Raw genomic sequence first — 23,879 nt, 5'->3', positions numbered from 1 at the left:
TCCCAGTGTCACCACCAGTGCCACTCCTTATGGGGACAAATGGTTATGCAAACCAATACCCAGTAAAAGAAAAAAAGTTCTCTCAATCCCAAAGGACCAAGCTCGGGACCCAGGTCAATATATAAGTCAGATCTTACCCACAAATCACGCTGTTGCCAATTCTTTAGAATCTAAAATCTAAAGGTTTATTGCTAAAAAAAACAAATATAGATGAGAGTTAAAATTGGTTAAATGGTATCAATTACATACAGTAATGGCAAAGTTCTTGGTTCAGGCTTGTAGCAGTGATGGAATAAACTGCAGATTCAAATCAAGTCTCTGGAGTACATCCTCAGCGGGGATGGGTCATTCAGTCCTTTGTTTAGAGCTTTAGTTTGTAGCAAGGTTCCTCCAGAGGTCAGAGCAGGATTGAAGACAAAATGGAGGGGTTTCCAGGGCCTTTTATATTCTCTGCCATGTGGCTTGTGCTTCCTTTGTCTCAAATACAAACTGCCCAGCCATGGCTTGAAAGCCTTAGATTTCTGATCATAGGCATATCCCTGTGTGCCTTGCTGAGTCACAAGGTGTATCTGCCTTCTCTCAATGGGTCAGTTGTATAGCTGATGGTCCTTAATGGGCCATCAGGCAGGCTAGGCAGTGATGATGCCAAATTGCCTGGGGTGTCACCCAGAAGTATAGCACAAGGTTGAAATACAGACAGTATAGAGACCCTGCAGAGCAACAATGGTCTATACGGTCACAGTTCGTGTCAATAACATCACAGACCCGGCAGAGTCATGTGACTGAGTCACCTGATGCTGGACCCCCTCTTGGAATGCCAGTGTTTTTCCACTGGAGGACAAAGGGTTCCCACCATACACAAAAGCTATATAAGTAGGGGAGTGACATCATCGTGGTTCTCCTCTGCCTCCCTGCCCAAAGAGACTCTGGGGAAACACCTTGAAGCAAGAACTGAACTGGGGGGAGAAGAGCTGAGCCCAGGCTGGAAGGGTGTTTAGACTGTGAGTAATAATACCTAAAGTTTCAAGCTGTAGGCCAGTGCAGCTGGCTTTCAAGAATCTTAGCAATCTGCCTAAAACAACATTTAGGGTCAAAAATTACTATTTGTAGCCAATTTCTTTAGTGTATTAAGTTTAGTCTGAGTGTTTTGTTTTATTTGCTCAGTAATTTGCTTTGTTCTGTTTGCTATCTCTTACAATCACTTAAAATCTGCCTTTTATAGTTAATATATATGTTTTGTTTATTATTAAACCCAATTTGTGCAATATCTCTCTTCACATTGAGGGAGAGGGTGAATTTTTATGAGCTTGCACTGTGCAGATTTTTCTACACAGCACAAGAAAACATACCTTTGGGTCTGTACTCCAAGGGAGGTGGGCACCTGAGTGCTGGGGCAAGTCTCTTAAGCAGAGTCTTCACAGAGCTGATCTCAGTGTCTTGTGTCTTTCTGCAGCTGGGTGTGGCCCTGCCTGTGTGTGCGCTAGAGGAGGCTTAAGAGCCTGGCTCAGCAAGACAGGTTAAAGGCTGGCAGAACATGCGGGCTCAGCAGTATCTCAGTACATCAGATGGCACCTTAAAGGAGAGCAAGCCTTCACACTGGGAAGACACTAATAGCACAGGCTTTTTCCCTTCCCCACATAGAGTCCTGATGGCCTGTCACAGTATTTTTCCAGGCACCAGGAGGTGGAGGAGAGGGAGAACAGGTTCTCATCACATCCAGCACTAGCCCATCTCTAGAAGTTTGTGTGGGGTTTTTTGGTTGGGGAGGGAGGAACACACTTGTTCCCCCTTTCCCAGATCTTTCAGGGCAGTTCATACTCCCAGGAGTCCCTCCCTTCTCTTCAGGCAACTGCCACGTTGGACCCAACCCCTGCAGTGAGGTAGGAGCTTATCTGAAAGAGGCTTTTGCCTGCAAACATAGGGAGGAAAAAAGGATAGGGAAGTTAGAAACCCTAAATATGCAACTCACTCACACGCACATGTACATAGGGGCAGGGTGTCTGTGTATACACATATATTCACATTTTTTTAGAAGATGAAGAATGGCCATTTACTCATCCTGACTCTCACTTTAAAAAAAACAAAAAACACACAAATAGCATTATTGGATAGAAAGGGGGGAAAGTCCATTTGCTGAGAGATCGCACACGAAAGGAGGTGATGTGATGTGCTCACTATGAGCAGGCAGGATGAGCAACCTAATGTATGTTCTAAATAAATGCATTAGGAACAGTTTTCAAGTTAGTTTCTCCTTTCTCTCTAATTAGGTATGTGATCTTCGAAAGTTTTGCTTAATAAAATAGTGCTTATCAGGGAGGTGTTTCAAAGCTCTCAGAGCTTTCAAATCTGTATATTACAGTTTCTTCTTCACTGCCCTTGTTATGTTCAAGATCTTTTAAAAGTGATCTAAATATTTTATTAGTCATTTTTGCTTTTTTCTTAATATAGTTTGCATTTATTGAACCACTAACACTACAACATCTCGAAGCAGACAGGTAGTGTTTACTATGCAAAACACACAGCCAATGATTGGCATCTAAGACCAATTGATCTACCCATTACCACTATCTCCCAACCCCCACAAGCACTACTACAAAGCTATTGATTTAAACACTGCCGATCGGTTTCCATTTTCTGATTTTGGGCAGGCCAATTAAGAAAGTGAGTAATTGTGATTACACTGCTTCAGGATCAATTACATTTGATGCAAGACAAAGTGTGCTCCTTTTCGTAAAACATAGGAAAATAATTATGATCGGGGAACGCTTTACTGCTGTCTACGCCCCAAACAGCTCAAATAAATGACATACATATATATCTTCATGCAAGACAATATAGCAAAATAAAGGTGTAAGGACACCTTTTGTCAAAATATTCTTGAAATAATTCACACATCCACACACAACCTTTTTAGAACAAAAAACTTTTGAACAAAAAACAAAAAACTTTTTAGAAAAAGTATCGAGAATTAAAAGAACTGCCATTGATTGTATTTTAAACAGATTCACATGGCTGAAAGACCACCACAAAACACAGAATTGCCTAATTTACACATATATACTACAAGGATGTTTGGAACAATAAAACAGCAAATTTTACTCAAAGTACATCTATCTTTATTTTTTCCTCCTTCTACAGTATTCTCAAATATCAAAGGGTTTATTAATCAATGAGGCAAACAAAGTAAGCAATTCCTATTCTTAATTTAACTTTAAACTTAGTGTTTAGCTTGAGCTTTGTCATTGGGCTCACATTGTCCAAATCATTAAAATGACTAAAATGGTGTCTGAGGCAAATCTATTTACAGTGACGTTACTCATAGTCTGGTTGGTGTTCAGGAATATTGATCTGTCTTGTTTGTCTAATAGGAAAATAATAAACAATTACTAGGCAATGTTGGAGAAAGTAATCAGTTTTTATATATCACTAATATAGCAGACCTCCCAAAACATAAAGGTGATGATCTGCATAAAATCAATGTGTTATGCTACATTGCTTATACTCATCACTGCAGAGATTCTCAGCAATAAATGGTGTAAGTTTGGAACTGAATCATTTATATACCGTATATACTCGTTCATAAGCCAAATATTTTTGGTAAAAAGGTGACGCATCAAAGAGCGGGGGTCGGCTTATAAACAGGTCTACACCAAAATTTGATGATTTTAAACTCTATGAAATCACTGAATTGAATATCTAATACATTGTCATTTTGTTTACCTGGAGCGTCTGCAGGCATGGAGCCCCGCAGTTCCCTGTGGCCGCAGTTCACCTTTCCCAGCCAATGGGAGCTGCGGGAAGTAGTGCGCCAGGTAAACAAAATGTCCTGACCCACCAGTGGCTTATCCTGATGGGCTTGTAGCCAAAGTTTGCCAACCCCTGAAATATAGGGTCGGCTTATGAAAGGGTCATACAGTTTTTACCTATCCATCTGGGAGGGTCGGCTTATTAACAAACGGGCTAATGAATGAGTATATACGGTACTTAAAGGGTGTACTTAAAATAAAAATATTTGCTCTTTTAAAAAAGAATGTATATGCTTGTTTAAAATATTCTGACATTATATATAATTTTAAAATAAAAAAGCTAAGTACATTTGTGTTTAGAGAAACAGATACCTTACATTTTTGTAACAATTTTGAAGTTGCATTGCCTAGAACTTTGCTTCCCTCATTATGTCAAAACAAAGCCTGTGCTGGACTAACGTGCTGTACAGTAAAATAAGCTTAGTTTTTAAAGACTTCGGATCAGTTCTTGAATACCATTGCTAATATCATCCAGAAAGACACAAAGGCATAACTTGTGCATATGCTACATGTCATACACATCATGCTGGAGATAACAATGTCTTTAAAATAACCTCACACTAGGGACTTAGCATACAAATGAATATCACAAAGAAAGGATTGTTGAGAAAAACATTTTCAATAGTAAACCCTCCCCCCCCCCCCAAAAAAAGAGAAAATGTAATTTCTGTAATGGCTCTTCTTGAGCAGCATGTTTAACATGTGAAAGCACAGTAGCTTTTCACTACAAATCCTATATCCCCAGTCTTTAAGAATCTGTAAGTTTCCAAACTACCGTTGATCACTGTGCACTATAATTTTTTAAATTATTAAACAAACAAGAGTACAGAACTTTCTACAAGGAAAGACAGTTTTCATCTAACCAGTTTGGGGCATTGTGATGGGGTTACAATTCCATGACCCATGTGGGGTGGCAAGTTGTGAGAAAAGTTGCTTGCAATATTTGTTTCAGTATATGTTAAGGGAAAGATAAAGACTAGCAAGCAGGTTCATTTAGTGACTTGGGCAAAAGAGTTTGGATTCTGCTAGTATTTTTGCATGACTTCACATTGCCTGACAATGGAGCTCCCAATGGGTGAGTAGGCACTTTTTCTGCTTAAATCAAAATACCTAAGGAACTCAAAAGCCTGCATTGTATGATGTATGATGATAATGAGCAAAGTATATATAAAAACATATAGGCAAGTCATTTTTGCAAATAAAGCAGGAGTCCCTCAAAGATTGTTGCTGTCAGTGAATGCCTGCATGTATATGAGCACTCTATGTTTGGCTATGATACTTTTCTTTGGTTTCATTTTGTTTTTTGATTTTAATGTTAGTAAATTACATATTAAAATGTTTCTGAAAATTCAGTTAACATCAAATGGTAGGATCCATCTGCAACCTCAGAGTTACCAAACCCAACTCGTGAAAAGAACAGAACCACAAACAGGTCAGGTACCTAACCATAGGTGCCAACTTCTGCTGGCGCCAGTGGGTGCTTGACTCCCCCCATCCGCTCATGCCCCTGCCTCACCCCCATTCCAACACCTTCCCTAAAGTCCCCGCCCCAACTCAGCCCCCTCCTTCCCCCTATTGGACTCCTTACCCAAATCCCCGCCCCGGCCCCACCTCTTCCCTGAGTATGCTGCGTTCCCGCTACTCCCCCCTCCCTCCTGGAGCTTCTTATGCCGCAAAACAGCTGTTTCACGGCAGCAAGCACTGGGAGGTAGGCAGAGGAGGGGGGATGCAGTGCGCTCAGGGGAGGAGGCGAAGGTGAAGTGAGGCGGGGGGGAAGGGAGCTTGGCTGCTGGTGGGTGCACAGCACCCACTAATTTTTCCCCGTGGGTGCTCCAGCCCCAGAGCACCCACAGAGTCAGCGCTTATGTACCTAACAGAAGAAACTGATTTGTTTAGCTAACACAGATTTGAAAGTGCACTGTGTGACTTATATATGTTCATAACTTAATTCTCATCAAGTATCACAAACTTTCAAAAATCATTTGATCAGTCTTTCTTCCATAGGACAGAAGCAACTTTGTCTGTACAAAGTGCAAGCTGGTCTCCATATTGGAAGAGAAGATTGAAGGTCTGGAGCAACAGATAACGACCCTGCGTTGCATACGAGAAACTGAGGATTTTCTGGACAAAAGTCAGGATATGCTTCTACGAGCACAAAGCTCTAAAGATTTAGAGCAGGTTGCACAGCAGAGCCAAGAGGCCAGTGAAGAAGCTTGGCAACATGTGACCTCCAGAAGAAGAAGGGGGAATGTCTGGGTTTCAGCAACGCAGACACAGGTAACTAACCGCTTTCATGTTCTCTCCACAGGTACCATTGCGGAGAGTGGACCAGATATGTCTGGGGGGAGAAAGCAGAAGGAGACTCTGCTGGTTGGAAGGCATGAGATGCACTGTCCTGAGACTGGGGGTTCCACGACCACCACTCCCAAGAGAAGGAGGCAGGTGGTGGTGGTCGGGGACTCTCTCCTCCGGGGGACTGAGTCATCTATCTGCTGCCCTGACTGGGAAAACCGAGAAGTCTGCTGCTTGCCAGGGGCTAAGATTCGCGATGTGACAGAGAGACTGTCAAGACTCATCAAGCCCTCGGATCGCTACTCCTTCCTGCTTCTCCACGTGGGCACCAATGATACTGCCAAGAATGACCTTGAGCGGATCACTGAGGACTACGTGGCTCTGGGAAGAAGGATAAAGGAGTTTGAGGTGCAAGTGGTGTTCTCGTCCATCCTCCCCGTGGAAGGAAAAGGCCTGGGTAGGGACCGTCGAATCGTGGAAGTCAACGAATTGTTACGCAGGTGGTGTCGGAGAGAAGGCTTTGGATTCTTTGACCATGGGATGGTGTTCCATGAAGGAGGAGTGCTAGGCAGAGACGGGCTCCATCTTACGAAGAGAGGGAAGAGCATCTTCGCGAGCCGGCTGGCTAACCTAGTGAGGAGGGCTTTAAACTAGGTTCACCGGGGGAAGGAGACCAAAGCCCTGAGCTAAGTGGGAAAGCAGGATACCGGGAGGAAGCACAGGCAGGAACGTCTGTGAGGGGAGGGCTCCTGCCTCATACTGAGAATGAGGGGCGATCAGCAGGTTATCTCAAGTGCTTATATATGAATGCACAAAGCCTTGGAAACAAACAGGGAGAACTGGAGGTCCTGGTGATGTCAAGGAATTATGATGTGATTAGAATAACAGAGACTTGGTGGGATAACTCACATGACTGGAGTACTGTCATGGATGGTTATAAACTGTTCAGGAAGGACAGGCAGGGCAGAAAAGGTGGGGGAGTAGCACTGTATGTAAGGGAGCAGTATGACTGCTCAGAGCTCCGGTACGAAACTGCAGAAAAACCTGAGCGTCTCTGGATTAAGTTTAGAAGTGTGAGCAACAAGAGTGATGTAGTGGTGGGAGTCTGCTATAGACCACCGGACCAGGGGGATGAGGTGGATGAGGATTTCTTCCGGCAACTCGCAGAAGCTACTAGATCGCACACCCTGGTTCTCATGGGTGACTTTAATTTTCCTGATATTTGCTGGGTGAGCAATACAGCGGTGCATAACAACCCAGGAAGTTTTTGGAAAGCGTAGGGGACAATTTCCTGGTGCAAGTGCTAGAGGAGCCAACTGGGGGGGGGAGCTTTTCTTGACCTGCTGCTCACAAACTGGGAAGAATTAGTGGGGGAAGCAAAAGTGGATGGGAATCTGTGAGGCAGTGACCATGAGTTGGTTGAATTCAGGATCCTGACACAGGGAAGAAAGGTAAGCAGCAGGATACGGACCCTGGACTTCAGGAAAGCAGACTTCGACTCCCTCAGGGAACGGATGGGTAGGATCCTCTGGGGGACTAACATGAAGGGGAAAGGAGTCCAGGAGAGCTGGGTGTATTTCAAGGAATCCCTGTTGAGGTTACAGGGACAAACCATCCCGATGAGTCGAAAGAATAGTAAATATGGCAGGCGACCAGCTTGCTTAACAGTGAAATCCTAGCGGATCTTAAACATAAAAAAGAAGCTTACAAGAAGTGGAAGGTTGGACATATGACCAGGGAGGAGTATAAAAATATTGCTCGGGCATGTAGGAATGAAATCAGGAGGGCCAAATAGCACCTGGAGCTGCAGCTAGCAAGAGATGTCAAGAGTAACAAGAAGGGTTTCTTCAGGTGTATTGGCAACAAGAAGAAAGCCAAGGAAAGTGTGGGCCCCTCACTGAATGAGGGAGGCAACCTAGTGACAGAGGATGTGGAAAAAGCTAATGTGCTCAATGCTTTTTTTGCCTCTGTCTTCACTAACAAGGTCAGCTCCCAGACTACTGCGCTGGGCATCACAACATGGGGAGTAGATGGCCAGCCCTCTGTGGAGAAAGAGGTGGTTAGGGACTATTTAGAAAAGCTGGACGTGCACAAGTCCATGGGGCCGGACGAGTTGCATCCGAGAGTGCTAAAGGAATTGGCGGCTGTGATTGCAGAGCCATTGGCCATTAGCTTTGAAAACTCGTGGCGAACGGGGGAAGTCCCGGATGACTGGAAAAAGGCTAATGTAGTGCCAATCTTTAAAAAAGGGAAGAAGGAGGATCCTGGGAACTACAGGCCAGTCAGATTCATCTCAGTCCCCGGAAAAATCATGGAGCAGGTCCTCAAAGAATCAATCCTGAAGCACTTGCATGAGAGGAAAGTGATCAGGAACAGTCAGCATGGATTCACCAAGGGAAGGTCATGCCTGACTAATCTAATCGCCTTCTATGATGAGATTACTGGTTCTGTGGATGAAGGGAAAGCAGTGGATGTATTGTTTCTTGACTTTAGCAAAGCTTTTGACACCGTCTCCCACAGTATTCTTGTCAGCAAGTTCATGCTGGATGAATGCACTATAAGGTGGGTAGAAAGTTGGCTAGATTGTCGGGCTCAACGGGTAGTGATCAATGGCTCCATGTCTAGTTGGCAGCCGGTGTCAAGTGGAGTGCCCCAGGGGTCGGTCCTGGGGCCGGTTTTGTTCAATATCTTCATAAATGATCTGGAGGATGGTGTGGATTGCACTCTCAGCAAATCTGCGGATGATACTAAACTGGGAGGAGTGGTAGATATGCTGGAGGGCAGGGATAGGATACAGAGGGACCTAGACAAATTGGAGGATTGGGCCAAAAGAAATCTGATGAGGTTCAATGAGAATAAGTGCAGGGTCCTGCACTTAGGACGGAAGAACCCAATGCACAGCTACAGACTAGGGACCGAATGGCTAGGCAGCAGTTCTGCGGAAAAGGACCTAGGGGTGACAGTGGACGAGAAGCTGGATATGAGTCAGCAGTGTGCCCTTGTTGCGAAGAAGGCCAATGGCATTTTGGGATGTATAAGTAGGGGCATAGCGAGCAGATCGAGGGACGTGATCATTCCCCTCTATTCGACATTGGTGAGGCCTCATCTGGAGTACTGTGTCCAGTTTTGGGCTCCACACTACAAGAAGGATGTGGATAAATTGGAGAGAGTCCAGCGAAGGGCAACAAAAATGATTAGGGGTCTGGAACACATGACTTATGAGGAGAGGCTGAGGGAACTGGGATTGTTTAGCCTGCGGAAGAGAAGAATGAGTTGGGATTTGATAGCTGCTTTCAACTACCTGAGAGGTGGTTCCAGAGAGGATGGTTCTAGACTATTCTCAGTGGTAGAAGAGGACAGGACAAGCAGTAATGGTCTCAAGTTGCAGTGGGGGAGGTTTAGGTTGGATATTAGGAAAAACTTTTTCACTAGGAGGGTGGTGAAACACTGGAATGCGTTACCTAGGGAGGTGGTAGAATCTCCTTCCTTAGAAGTTTTTAAGGTCAAGCTTGACAAAGCCCTGGCTGGGATGATTTAATTGGGGATTGGTCCTGCTTTGAGCAGGGGGTTGGACTAGATAACCTCCTGAGATCCCTTCCAACCCTGATATTCTATGATTCTATGATTTGGAAATATCCTGATCAGAAAAATAGTGGAATAGTAAAGTTTACAAGGTAACTATGCCTCATTTCTCTAAATACATCTTGAATGTCCATTTTATGATGAGCTATATTGCCCAATTCTGTAACAAATGCAGAAAATACAATCATCACTTTGCCCATAAAAATTCTAGTTCGGCTTCAAACTAGTTCAAAATATAATCAAAGCAAATACAAATATCATGTTTTTAATACAATTACAGAAGAAGTTTTGTAAAAAAGGCAAAGACTATAACATTTCTCCCCTCAATTTCCATTCAGAACTATCAAATGTTAAAAAACAAAAGAAAAACAAACTTACCACAACTGGAAACTGGCAGTCTGAGTAGAATCACAAAAGTCAATACCCACAGAGACAGTAATGGATTCCTCAGGCTCAAGAAATTCTAGAACAGAACATGTAAATTAAACATGGGAAAAAAAAATCAGATCAGCTAATCTAAATACGAAAATTTGATAACACGTAAAACAGCAAATGTTTACAGCTTCTTTAAACTTTGAGAGGTTCTGACCAACTTTTGTATTTTTATTTTCTGAAGTGTCTTGGGAGAAACTTCCTACAATAAATGCATTTTAAATATTACCATTAAAACTAGTCATATCATTAGTGAACCAAGGCTTCATATTAAAACAGTAGGGATATATAATTACAGAAAAACATTAAGGTCACATGTATTCTATTGCTTGTGTGCAAATGCAGTATTCGCATTTCATTCGGCATGACACGACTTGCTCTTCAGTTTTCAGATTGAATGAATAAGACAGCACAAGACCACTAGTAAAATGCACATTACTGTACAGTGATGGGGAAAATCAAGTTTAAAAAATTCTATAGTCAATGTGGCCTACTTTTCTCCAAATTTTGTTTGCACTGGTTACATAGGAGGCTGGGAGGATTATAGACCTAAAATGGAGAATACTCCTTCATTTTACAAGCAGTGCAGAATGCAGCACTTTCTAAATGAAGACATCAAGAGTAAGTTCACTGTTTCTTGAACCTCTTCAGAGCCAGATCACCATACTAACCACCCTACACTATTGCAGACGGAAGGACTTAGGTTTGTGAGGTGCCTGGTCCTTCTTTGATACCAAAGGAACATATACAATTTTCTTAAAGTAGAGAACACCCATGAGAAATACAAAAAATACCCAATGTACTGAAAAGGATAAGACACGGGTTTATATATCCAGATGGGTAGACACCATTCAGTTCAATTAATATAAAGTTCAGATTTTGTCAGTGTCTTGAATTAGATGTTTAGTTATAAAAACAATAGAGACGTATCATTATTAAAATACAAACTGAATCAAATGTTATCCATGCAAAATACTTGACCATATGTTTTGTTGACAGTAGCATGGAAAGTTTGCTCTGAAATAAGTAAAAAGTGGCTAAGTGCCATTTTTATTCCTTGGATGTGAACATAACTGGCTGGCAGAACCCTCCAGTTGGCATTGTCCTAATATAGCTGCTTAGTCAATGTAGTGACCAAACAGCTAAGAGGTCAGTTGGAAAAAGGGAAGACAGTATACTGGGCTAAAGATGGACTTTTTTTAGATCCAGTATGGCCGTTCTTATGTTCACATGAAAGGATCTGAAGAATTTACAGCCAGAGGCAGTATGACTATATGGCTTGATTCATTCTAACTGTACCGGAAATGCTTCCTTTTAACAGACACCTTGTTAAACCACACACACCCTTGCCACGTAATGCTTAAAAATGTTATTTTTTTATTCTGTCAATTTCTAAAATAAAGAATTAATTTTTTTTAAAAAATCAGTACATTTAATATTTTCCATTTCATGTTTTTAACTAACTGAAACAATAGGATTTTGCATAGTTAGCTTAAAAAAGATGACTTGATTACCTATTGGATTAAACACATGCATCTTCATGCCTGCAGGTAGCTTTCTCTCCCCTATGTGAATATTCTCTAACTTCTGGTCCGTGGTGTTCGTTAATGTCACTTGTACAGATACCATTTGATCTCCATAAATGCACGGCTGCCTTGAGAAGTGATAATAAGCTGCTAATCCTTTCCCACTCATTCGATGAAGCAATTCATGAGTTTTCATTGGCACAAACATTGGGGAACTGACCTGTTACATAAAAAAGTTAAGAATTAGTGAATATACTAGCCAATTCTTGTGGATAGTAGAAGATCATCATAATATGACAGTTTAAATACTGCACTCTCTGCACCAGCTAGAACTCCCTCTCTCTTTTGTGGGAGATTTGGATGTGAAAGGAATGCAGTATCAGGGGGCATACTGATGTTCATGGAAATACCTTAAAGCTTTGACTTCATCAACAGCAACAAATGTGTGGAAAAACAATTAGAACATGTTGAAAATATTCAAGTCCACAAATACAACATAATAAAGGAAATATTTGGAACAGCATGAAAGAGCATTACATTATTTCTGCTATTGAGACCTAACAGCTCTGCTTGTAGTTAAAGTTGCCTAACTTTCTATTATAAGACTATTTCCAATTGCTTATAACTTTGCCAGATTGTTTGAGCTGAGATTTGTCTGCTACAATTTGATTTTTTAAGTTTCAGCTAAAATGGTCCAGCTGCTCTAGCAGCATTTCTCAAATGTGGCCGCATGCTTTCTTGCGGCCACAGCCTCCTGGATGGTGATTTTGGAGGAGGACGGGGGGGGGGGTGAGGGGGAAGGGAATGACAAAGCAGAGGCCTCTCCCCTGGGGCTGCAAGGAGGGGTTGAGCCCTGTAGCCCTCTTGAGCCACAAATGCTGGAGGAGCAAACAGCCAGTGAGAGTCCCCCACCTTCCTGGTGGCATTGGGGCTCACTCAGGCTTCCAGATTACTGAAATGGCAGGCTTTGGCCGCGGGCTCTGACTGTGGAGTACTGGGCTCTGGTTCTTTGGCCGCACAGCAGCGAGCTTCATCCCTCGGCTGCTGGGCTTTGGGCTTACCCCCCATCCCCTCCCAGCTAGCTAACAAGTCTGCTGCTGTGAATAGTTATATTAACAAACATACATACTAGCTAGCAAGTCCAAAAAAGCCTGCAACCAAAAAAGCAAAAGAAACAACAATAAAAAGACAAGAACATGCAAAGCACTTTATTTGCATTTCTATTCTGTTTAGATCCAGTAAAGAATAGACACAACTGCACATTATTATTAATTATTATTATTATTATGTCTAAAAAAGAAAACGCTACATAAATAAATGTCTATGATTTGGACATGTATGTGTGCATATTTATTTGTTTTTCCTAAAGTTAATTAAGTTTCTTAAGAAAAATTGTCAGAGCAGAGTCGGTGGCTGCACTCTGAGGCCACCAAAAAGTTGTTGCGAGAACCCCTGCTTAAAGAATAAGATTAAGGGAAAAAAAGTTGTTTTGCAAGTGTTAAAATGCACACAGCTGTTTCATTGAGAAGGTGTAGTAACTACATGTTTTGGAGCAGGTAGGGGTATTGCTTAGGGGTCATGAATATACATCTTTTGTTGTTCTTGTGAAAAGTTGCCCAAATTTGGCACGTTATAAGTCTCTGAAAAATCATCATTTGCAAATGCTCAAGAGAGATTTGTTAAAGCAAAATTCTCTGAAGATAACAATCACAGAAATGTAGGGCTGGAAGGGACCTTGAAAGGTCATATACTGAGGCAGAACGAAGTATACCTAGACCACCACTGGTGGGTGTTTGTCCAACCTGTTCTGAAAAACCTCCAAGGAGGGGGATTCCACAACCGCACTTGAAAGCTTAGTCCAGTGCTTAACTGTCCTTATAGTTAGAACATTTTTCCTAATATCAGACCTAAATCTTCCTTGCTACAAATTAAACTGACTACTTCTTGTCCTATCTTCAGTGGATATGGAGAACAATTAATTTGCAACTTCTTTCTAACAGACCTCAATAAGTTCCCCTTCAGTCTTCTTTTCTCAAGGCTAAACATAGCCAGGTTTTTTAACCTTTTCTCATAGGTTAGGTTTTCTAAACCTTTTATTATTTTTTTTATCGCCTTCTAGACTTTTTCCAATTTGTCTATATCTTTCAAGGTGTGGTGCCCAAAACTGGACACAATACTCCAGCTGACGATCACCAAGGCTGAGGAGAACAGAATAATTATTCCCATGTTACATATGACACTGCTGGTAATACACCCTAGAATATTAGCATTTTTTTTGCCACTGCACCCCATTGCTGGTGCATGTTCAATTTATGATCCACTATAACCCCCAGATTCTTTTCTGCTGTACTACCACCTAGCCAGTTGTTCACCATTTTATAGTTGTGCATTTGATTTTTTTCTTCCGAAGTGTAGTACTCTGCACTTATCTGCAATGAATTTCATTTTGTTGAATTTAGACCAATTCTCTAATTTCACAAGGTCATTTTGAATTCTAATCCTGTCCTCCAAAACGCCTAGAGATTCACCCACCCCGACTCTGGCAGAATAGCGTCATCCGCAAATTTTATAAGCATATTCTTAACTCCAATATTCAAGCCATTAATTAAAATATTGATTAATTCTAGACGAAAGACACACTCCTGGGGGACTCCACTAGATTTGTCCTCCTGGTTTGAAAGAAAACCATTGATAGCTACAGTAACTACATTTTTTCAACCAAATATACACCTTTTATAGTAAATTAATCTAGACCAAATTTTTGCACTGTCTGCATTGAGTGTGCTGCACCTCTACAGAGCTCTATGCCAGCCACACTGAGTATGCACCATCCCCACAAATCTTAGTGAGCATGCTCCAAGCTGAGGCTGCCAGGCTGCCAGAGGCCCAAGCACATAGGAAGCAGCATAACATATTGGAAAAAAACAGGGGTAAGAGAAATTGGCCCATGACACACTGGTATTCAGTTCTCGACAAGGCAGTTGAGCAGACTGTTTGGAATTTCTTGGCTGTCTAGACGAACTTGTCAAGAAGAAAACTGAGGTGGAGTTCTCCTCCTCTGGTTTTTCCCATTTTCTGGAGTAGTCATGCTGTCTAGGTGTGAAAAGTGGGTATCGCTGGTACAACTGAGAGTGAAATTGTTTCTTTTTAGGGAATGAAGCGTAAATGCGCAATTACTTCAGTTTAGCCCCTGAAGCCTCTCATCAATCTGCTGAGAGAATTGGATCAGCCCCTCAAAGGGGAGATCTTGTATCATCTGATGGATCTTCTGTGAAGCTTGAAGCCATGAACTTCTGTGCATCATTACTGCAGATGCCATAGCTCTGGCTGCTGATTCTGCCCCATCAAACGCAGCTTGGAAAGAAGTCCTAGCCACGAGTTTGCTCTCTTCCAAGATGGCCTGGAATTCTTGCCTGGCATCCTCTGGTATTCTGTCCATGAACTTCAGAACACTCTCCCAGAGGGAGAAATCTTATCCATCCAGCAAGGATACAATGCAGGCTGACAGTGGAATAAACCTTTCTATTGAAAAGGTCAAGTCTTTTTGCTTCTTTATCCTTTGAGGTAGATGATGGCAATCCCTGATATGCTCTTTTGTTTACTGCCAAGACAACTGAAGCATCTGGTGATGGATGGGTGCAGAAATGTTCATAGTTTCCAAGTTTCCATAATTTCCAAATTTCCAAGTCTTATGCACTGGTTGCACACACATCTGAAGTGGAATACATTTGTACAATGACTCAAAGAAGAACTTCTAGACTCCTGCATCCTGGCAGAGGGTTAGACTAGATTACCTTTGCGGTCCCTTCTAATCCTATGATTCTATGACTCCAATTTCAGTTCTGCCACTGCCTCATTTTGGATAAGAAAATTTACCTGAGCCTCAGTTTACCAATCTGTAAAATGGGGATAATGGAACCTGACTTGGTGTTATGAGGCTAAAATGTTTGAAATACTCTGATGTGCTTAAAGTAAGTGCAAAGTGTTGTCAAACATATACACTCAGGGAAATGCTCTTTCTAAACTTTAAAGTTTGCTTTTATGCTCCTAAATAAAACTGTCACACACTATAGTCCAAATGTTTGGAACAAGCAGATTTGTTTAAAAATTCACATATAATCCCAATGTATTCTTGAAGCAAGAACACAGTGTTCACTGGAAGCTCCTTGTGGCAATGAACGGTCATATCAATTTTTCTGTAATGTAACACATATAGCTATAGCTAATATTTTATTAAACAACAGAACAGAAATAATGAAAACAAGTCAGACATCTAAAGTAAGTTATCTATATAATCAGTATGCATACTTTCTGTCCCAATATACGTTGAACAAATTTTAGCATTGATTCAACAGATTTTATCAAAAGACTTGACTTATTGCAGACCAGATTTTCTGCATATCCCCATATAATTAGTGTTACTTTTAACATCCGCAGTCTAATTTACACACTTATTTATACCCAGGCAATTCCATTTTTATTTTTAAAAAATCAAACCACAGACCAGTAACTAAAAATACATGGCATTTTACAGTGTAGCCAAAGGAATATTAGTATTTATATAAAACATCCTATTCAGCTATATTTGACAGGCTAGTACCCAAAAATCTGAACCAAGATATGTAATATATAAAATATGATAGCTAGAATTCTCAAACCATCTAGCTGACAATAGAGGTAAGGGTTTCATGTAAGATGACAAAGGCAAATGCGATTCAGATGTTGTCTATGCAACAAACAAGTTCAATCCGGTAAAAACAGTCGTCTTGTTTCAAATTTAAAATCTTCAGTGCATATAGCTGCAATACTGAAGCAGCCTATGGGTCAGAAACTGTAATCACTATGAAATAAAAAACTTCCCCAAAGAGTTAATAGAACAAGAAGCATCTAGCAACTGTGAGATAACCCACTACAAATCTTACACAGCATATGTTTAAATAATAAAAGTCATCTGTGTACCTTTGGATGGTTTATGAAAATAACCAATCAATTCTACAGACACAACATTATTTCTAAAGGAAATCTATGTGACTCATGATGCCTGTAGATACACAGAGACAAACCACACATATTTTATCAGTTTATTACAGTAAGCAAATAAGCGTGGAATGAGAGTGCACATAACTGTCTACTTAGCGCTTACTGAAACATTTATAAGAGCTGTTATCTCCCTAATAACAGACAGACAGCGTGCAATTTTAGAGAGGAGAAAAGCTTCATATTTTTTAACACTTCACTAAAAAGTAACTGAAGAGTGTAAAATGAAAAATACTCTGTGCAGTTAGCTGGTAATGGACCATATTATCAACTCAAGTTAGATTTATAGGATACAAACTAGTCACTAATAGTTATTTTATGACATAGCATGTCTGTTTTGGTGGAAATTATTAAGATTAAACTTGTAAAACTTTTTTAATGTAGCTATTTAAAAGTGATTGAAATATAGAATTTAAAATGAGAATTAGAAAAAATAAGACATGCTATTTTGAAGTAGCTGTTCTATGAACCAATCTTTTTGAATCTCTACATTTTAGCAATCCAAATGTTCACATTTACAGTGATATTCACCAAGAAGCATGGATGTGCACAAGCCCATCCATGCTACTGGAGCCCCATGGTGTAATTACCCTGACAGGAGCCAGCAAAGTGGTTCTGCAGGGGGGCCTCCATATCTCCTGCACCCTGGAGAAAATCTCAGTAGAGGATCCAAATCCCCACAGAAGTTGCAGCTATATTGTTGTACTTCTATTTATAAAAACTATACCAAAAATTACAACATTATTAGGAGTCTGTCTTAAAAGCTCTGTTCCTTCATTGATCCAGTTCACTGCGCTAAAAGGGCTCTAATATCATTGACAATATTTGTTGCTATATTTGTTGTCACAACAGAGATGGTTGAGGATGCAGTGGGTTGTAATGCAGAGTTTGCTTGCCCTTGAGAGTTCAAATGCTCTTTTTCTTTTACAAAAATATTCTTTTAAAAAAACATGGTTCAAAGATTATTACATTCATGTTAATATATTTTTTAAATGTGTATCCCCTGCCTGTTTAAATAAAGGGAACTACCTAGGCTCATTTGTATCTAGTACAGACATCAGAGCAGGATAACCTTTCTTGTATATGTGAAGCATATTTTTAAAAGGGAGCCTTAACCATTTCTGCCTTGCTTTATTTTACAATATTTATTCAATAATGATACAGTGACAAATTTGGATTAGATGTTGGCACTACCTACCAAAAAAGGATATGTGACCGTATAAATGTATATATTATTGAAGACAAAAACCCAACAACCACAAAAATTATGATTCTATTCCTTTAAATTACATTCTATAAAAGCAGGTTTCAGAGTAACAGCCGTGTTAGTCTGTATTCACAAAAAGAAAAGGAGTACTTGTGGCACCTTAGAGACTAACCAATTTATTTGAGCATAAGCTTTCGTGAGCTATAGCTCACTTCATCAGATGAAGTGAGCTGTAGCTCACAAAAGCTTATGCTCAAATAAATTAGTTAGTCTCTAAAGTGCCACAAGTACTCTTTTTCTTTCTGTAAAAGCAATGAACTGAATAATTTAATCTCTGTTTCTAAGCAGCTTTTCCACTGCCCTCCTATTGGCAGTATCCATGACATAATCCAAGAATGACCTATTGAGCTGTGAGCTATATTTTCTTATACACACTGCAAGTCTATGCTCCAATAACTCCTGAATATTTAAGAAGAGAAGAGGATGAGGTGGAATGCTTGCATATAACCCAGCCACACTTACAAGAGCTTTCAATTTAAAACTATAAGGGGAAGTTCACCATAGGTTTGCACTGTAGTGTGGAAGGTGAGTGAGAAAAAGATTACTAATTTCTTTTCAATTTATATTAATTTCCTTTCCCTCCATTACCAGTTATGTATTACACATATATAGGCAATGGTAGTCCTCTTCATTCAGGCACTTTTAGTAACAAAATTAAAAGTTAATTTTCCAAGGATAAATTAGTAATTCATGAAAGGTATAATAAGAAAAAGCATTAAAATTGTAGAAAGAATACAAACATAACATACTGAGCCCTGTAGCTTACAAGCCACATATGAGATTACTTATTACATTATGCCAATACCTACACCTCAAAATCACATAATAAACCCTGACATAAAAGCATAACTAATCAATGTTCATAAGGATTACTAAAGGAAATAAAGAAAAGATAATACCAGTAACAAACAAAAGGTATAAAAAAAAGCAAACTCCATCTTCAAGCAGCCTGGAAAAGTAAATCAACAGGATTCAACTTAGGTTACATTATCTAGAATGATTCTCAATAACTTTATGCCAAATTCTGGAGAATATTTTAGCTCTTTTCTGTACAGTAATAGCTCATTCAACAGTAATATATGGAATAAACATATTTCCAAACCATTACTACAGGAAACTGTCATTCATTTCAACAGCAATACTCTTTTTTTTACCACCATCAGCCTTACTGGTAGTATTATAACTAGACTTTGTGTCCCTAAAATGATTAAAGATTGTTTAGGGCTAAGTCTGATAGCAAGCATATGATTAATATAAAAAAATTTTTTGCCAGTATCTCCCAATGCCTAGGCAGTGTATTAATCTCTAAGAACTGGTACTACAAGTCAAGCATTTGTCTCAGTAATGATTTTTGTCTTAAACATCTTGAAAGGGGAAAAATGACTGCTGTTGTTGATTTCTGAATTGAATACATTTCAGTCTCGCACCAGGGTGGCTTTTATTACATGTCTATTAATCTGTTTCCATAGGCCAGTCAATATTAATTCCTTTTCTCAGCCCTCTTTTTCACCGAGTTTAAAATTTATGTGGTCTCTTAAACAGGCAAAAAACTAGCTTTTTTTTTTAGTAATGTCTTCAAGGTAATCTGTGAAATGAAAATAGGACTTCTCAACCTTTATAATAAAAAAATTTAGTATCTGTAGAATTTAGAATTTCTCTTTTCCAGACAAAAATGTTACTTAATTTATGTCAAATGACACATTCCTATATAGCTCCTTCATTTTTCTAACATTAGGTACCATTCAAGGTTTTTCAAGAGTTTCCCTTAAACAATTATGAGTCAGATTCAGCAGATTCAGATCTCAAATATGCCTGAGTAAATACAAAATAACTACTCTGAAGACAGTGGAGTTTCTGGAGTATGAGGGATCAGAATCTGGTCCTAAATTGGGGTTACTCCAAACACCGGGAAAAAAATCCCATAATTTATCCCAAGCTTCAGCACTCAAATCCATTTTTAAGATGGAAAGTGTGCTTCTTGGCATAATACTGTGTTTTCAGTATAAATGTGAACCATGAATCATTCGTTCTCTTAAACAATAAGAGTCAACTATTGATACTGATTTTTCAAAGCAAAACCAGTGTGATAGAATGCATTTTTCATGCAAAACATAACTCACAATAACAAAATAAATGGTATTATTTTGCATTTGGTATGTTTAACCTTTTCCTTGATTTAGGCATAAAGGGCCTGATCATACAATGATCTTTAAGCACACGAGAACTGACAGCAGAGTAGAATGCAGCCAGAGATCCATTTAGAGAGTCTCTGGGTGGAGATGATGTGCCCTCTGACTCTCTCTGCTATAGTGACAAACAGTTTCAGAAATTTCCTGGTTGGTTTTGTTCTCTGCAGGTAAAAGACCAAGGCTCGTTGAATATCAAGGGAGTGAAATCTTCATTCTTCTGTGGAATTGTGTGGTTTCAGGAAGAACACAGGTAAGTGAATGGATTGGTTAATGTGAAATTCCAAAACTACTTTAGGGATGAAGTTGGGCTGTAGATGTAAAGAAAACTTACCCTCATGGAATACAGTGTATGGAGGGTCTGCAATCATTGCTCCAAGTTCACCAGCCCTTCTCGCTGATGTGATAGCTACAAGAGAGATGACTTTCATGGAAAGGAAGCACATGGAACAAGTAGCTAATTGCTCAAAGGGGGGAAGGGGCTTGTTAGCAGAGAGAGAACAAGATTTAGGTCACACTGGGGTGCAATCTGCTGAATAGGCGGGAAGGGTCTCACTAAGCCTTTCCAGAATTTATTGGTCGGTGGGTGTGTGAAAATTGAGTAGTCCTGAGAAAGTGGATGGTATGCACTGATTGCCACTAAGTGGACAATGGATGGATAAAGCCGATGTCTTCAAAGATAGAATATAGTCTAAAATGAGAGGACTATCTGTAGTTTCTGGCAGAATGCCTCTTTTTTGTGTACAAGACGAGAAGCATTTCCATTTATCTAGGTAACATTTTCTAGTAGAGTCCTTTCTACTATTAGAGAAGATGTCTTATACAGCTGAGGAGCAAGAACGTTCTAGGGATGATGCGCATCCAAATACTAAGCCCTGAGGTGGAGAGGTCGTGGATTGGGTGTTTGATATTGCTGCTGCACTAGGTTAGGAGCTCAGAGAACACTGGGAGAATGATTGTGGTTAAGATGACATGGGTAGGAGGTTTGGAAATCTGAACTGTCTGGGCCAGAAGGGGGTGATCAGGCTGACCCTCACTCTGTTGTGTTGGATCTTCGGTAGAACTCATGGCAGGAAGAGCACCTGAGGGAAGGTATAGTTGAACTGGTCTGACCAAATAAGAAGCAGAGCATCACCCTGTGAGCGGTGACTTAGGGCTTCTCTGGAGCAATGTGGTACATTTGCTGTTTGCTTGAGAAGCGACTAGATCCTTGGTTGGGGTTCCCCATGGCATGAAAATGTTATTCAATACCAGGTTGTGAAGCTCCCACTCATGGTCAATTTTGAAGCATCTGCTGAGAGTATCTGTGAGTACATTCTGCTTCCCTGGAAGACAGGCTGTTGATACGGTGATTTAATTGCTGACACACCAGTTCCAGAAACAGACTCCTTCTGAACACAAGGAGGAGGACCTCATTCTCCCTTGCTTGTTGATGTAGAAAACAGTTGTAGTGTTGTCTGACATTATAAGAACATGATGAGTGCAGATGAATGGGAGAAAGAACTTGCATGCCTCCCGTATTGCTAATAGTTCCAGGATACTAATGTGCGTCCTGGTCTCTTGAGATGTCCAAGCTCCATATGCTGTGTGATTGTTTATGTGGGCTCCGCAACCTAGTAGGGATGTGTCCGTAATGATGTCTGGAGAGAAAGGGGACCCCCCATGCATACACAATGAGGATATGTCCACCATAGGGGGGAGGACAGTACCTTGGCCAGAATTGTCACCATGAAGTCCATGGAATAACAGCTTGAGGAGTATACTGACTATATCCAAGCTTGAAGGCAACAAAGGTGGTGCCTTGCGAACAAGGTGAGGTAAGTGCATGAGGACACGTGACTGTGTGAATGAGTAAGGACAGACATGTTTTGATGGTTCCTGAGGGTTGCTTATGATGTAAGCTATGATACCATTCACTGTCTGAAACCTGATCTTGCGCATATATGACTTTGCAGTGATAGAATTTAAGGTTGTCCCAATGAAGTCTAAATATTTGTATAGGGGTGAGAACAGATTTTTCTATATTTACGCTGAATCCCAGGGAAGAGAAGAGGCATAGTGTCATGGAAGTTGACCCATTGGCCTCATGGCAGGATTTGGCAGCAAGGAGCCAGTCATTGAGGTATGGGAAGACAATGAGGCCAGGATGTCTGATGTGAGCTGTCACAACTGAGAATATCTTGGTAAATACTCTGGATGATGGCTATTCTGAAGAGGAGTACTCTGTACTGAAAATGGTCAGAGCCCACCATAAATCTGACGAAGCATCTGTGGGTAGGGTGAATGTCTACAAGAAAGTAGGAGTCCTTCATATAGAGCTCTGAACCACATGCCCTTTTCTAAAGATGGAATTATTGCTGTCAACTTGACCATGCGAAATCTGAGTTTGCAAATGAAGCAGTTGAGATGGAAGAGCTTGAGGACTGGTCTCCAAACACCACTGAATGGTGCGTGGGTTAGGAAGTGTTGGGTTTAGTGATTCGTGGCTCTCGAGCTCCCATCAAAAATAATGTTGAGCTGGAGGCTGAGATTGAGATGCTGAGCCTGTTGTAGAGAGTGTAGGGAAGCAGGACTTCTGAACTCTCGGCCTCTTAGATGGTGGTTCATAGGGTCACTGATGGTCACTGGTGGTTCAGAGGGTCACTGTTGAAACGTATACCTCAACGTGGTTAATGAAACTTCCTGATAGGGGCGCAAATCCCCCATGATCAGAGGGTAGTACTGAAATCTTTCAGAGTGTGGAGGGACTAATCCGTCTTCTGACTGAAGAGGTGCAATTCATCAAAGGGGACATCCTTGATGGTATTCTGGACCTCCCTAGTGAACTCTGAGGCAAGGAGCCATGACTCCCTGTGCATGACAATGATAGTAGCCATGGCACTAGAGAAGGTATCAGTGGCATCAACTACAGAGTGGAGGGTCCTGGCTATCAGTTTGCATTCGTCTATCAGACCTTGCCAGAACGGATGCAAAACCTGCTGATATACCTCCTTTGCTACAATAGAATCATAGAATATCAGGGTTGGAAGGGACCTCAGGAGGTCATCTAGTCCAACCCCCTGCTCAAAGCAGGACCAATCCCCAACTAAATCATCCCAGCCAGGGCTTGGTCAAGCCTGACCTTAAACATATCTAAGGAAATTCCACCACCTCCCTAGGTAACGCATTCCAGTGTTTCACCACCCTCCTAGTGAAAAAGTTTTTCCTAATATCCAACCTAAACCTCCCCCACTGCAACTTGAGACCATTACTCCTTGTTTTGACATCAGCTACCATTGAGAACAGTCTAGATCCATCCTCTTTGGAACCCCCTTTCAGGTAGTTGAAAGCAGCTATCAAACCTCCCTCATTCTTCTCTTCTGCAGACTAAAAATGATCAACACTTCCCCATAACATACTTTGCAAGATCCATGGGTCCTACACTAAATGCCTCAACAACAACTACGTGGGCAAAACCAGACAATTACTACTCTTTGAAATGAACTCACACAAGAAAATGATAAAAGACAAAAACACCCTGTCACCTGCGGGTGAACACTTTTCACAAAGCGATCACTCTATATCTAACTTATCAGTCCTCACAACATTTTCAAAAGATGAGCCTAGTTGCTTAAATTCTTAACTTTGCTAGACACTAAAAATCATGGACTGAAGAGAGACACTTGATTTATGGCTTATTACAACAATCTATAACCCACTAACAATTCCCCTTGCCCCAGCTTCCTTTCCCCATTAAGACTGGAGGAGTGTT

The 23,879-nt window shown here is 40.8% G+C and overlaps 1 protein-coding gene across 3 annotated transcripts in view; it reads right to left on the bottom strand.

Moving 5' to 3' along the window:
- The window catches only part of AP3B1 (adaptor related protein complex 3 subunit beta 1), a 343,754-nt gene that overhangs the window by 27,821 nt on the left and 292,054 nt on the right, over positions 1 to 23,879 (bottom strand). For all 3 annotated transcript variants that reach the window (XM_084629231.1, XM_084629233.1, XM_084629232.1), the window contains 2 exons: positions 11,627 to 11,858; positions 10,059 to 10,143 (listed from right to left, as the gene is read on the bottom strand). In XM_084629231.1, coding sequence (XP_084485357.1) covers positions 10,059 to 10,143; positions 11,627 to 11,858 — 317 coding nt within the window. The remainder of the gene's footprint in view (positions 1 to 10,058; positions 10,144 to 11,626; positions 11,859 to 23,879) is intronic.

The sequence above is a fragment of the Lepidochelys olivacea genome (assembly GCF_965140295.1).
Source record: "Lepidochelys olivacea isolate rLepOli2 genome assembly, chromosome: 5".
NCBI classification, from domain to species: domain Eukaryota; kingdom Metazoa; phylum Chordata; order Testudines; family Cheloniidae; genus Lepidochelys; species Lepidochelys olivacea.
Note: the sequence above shows the minus strand (reverse complement) of the source record. Positions and strands in the feature narration are given on the sequence as shown.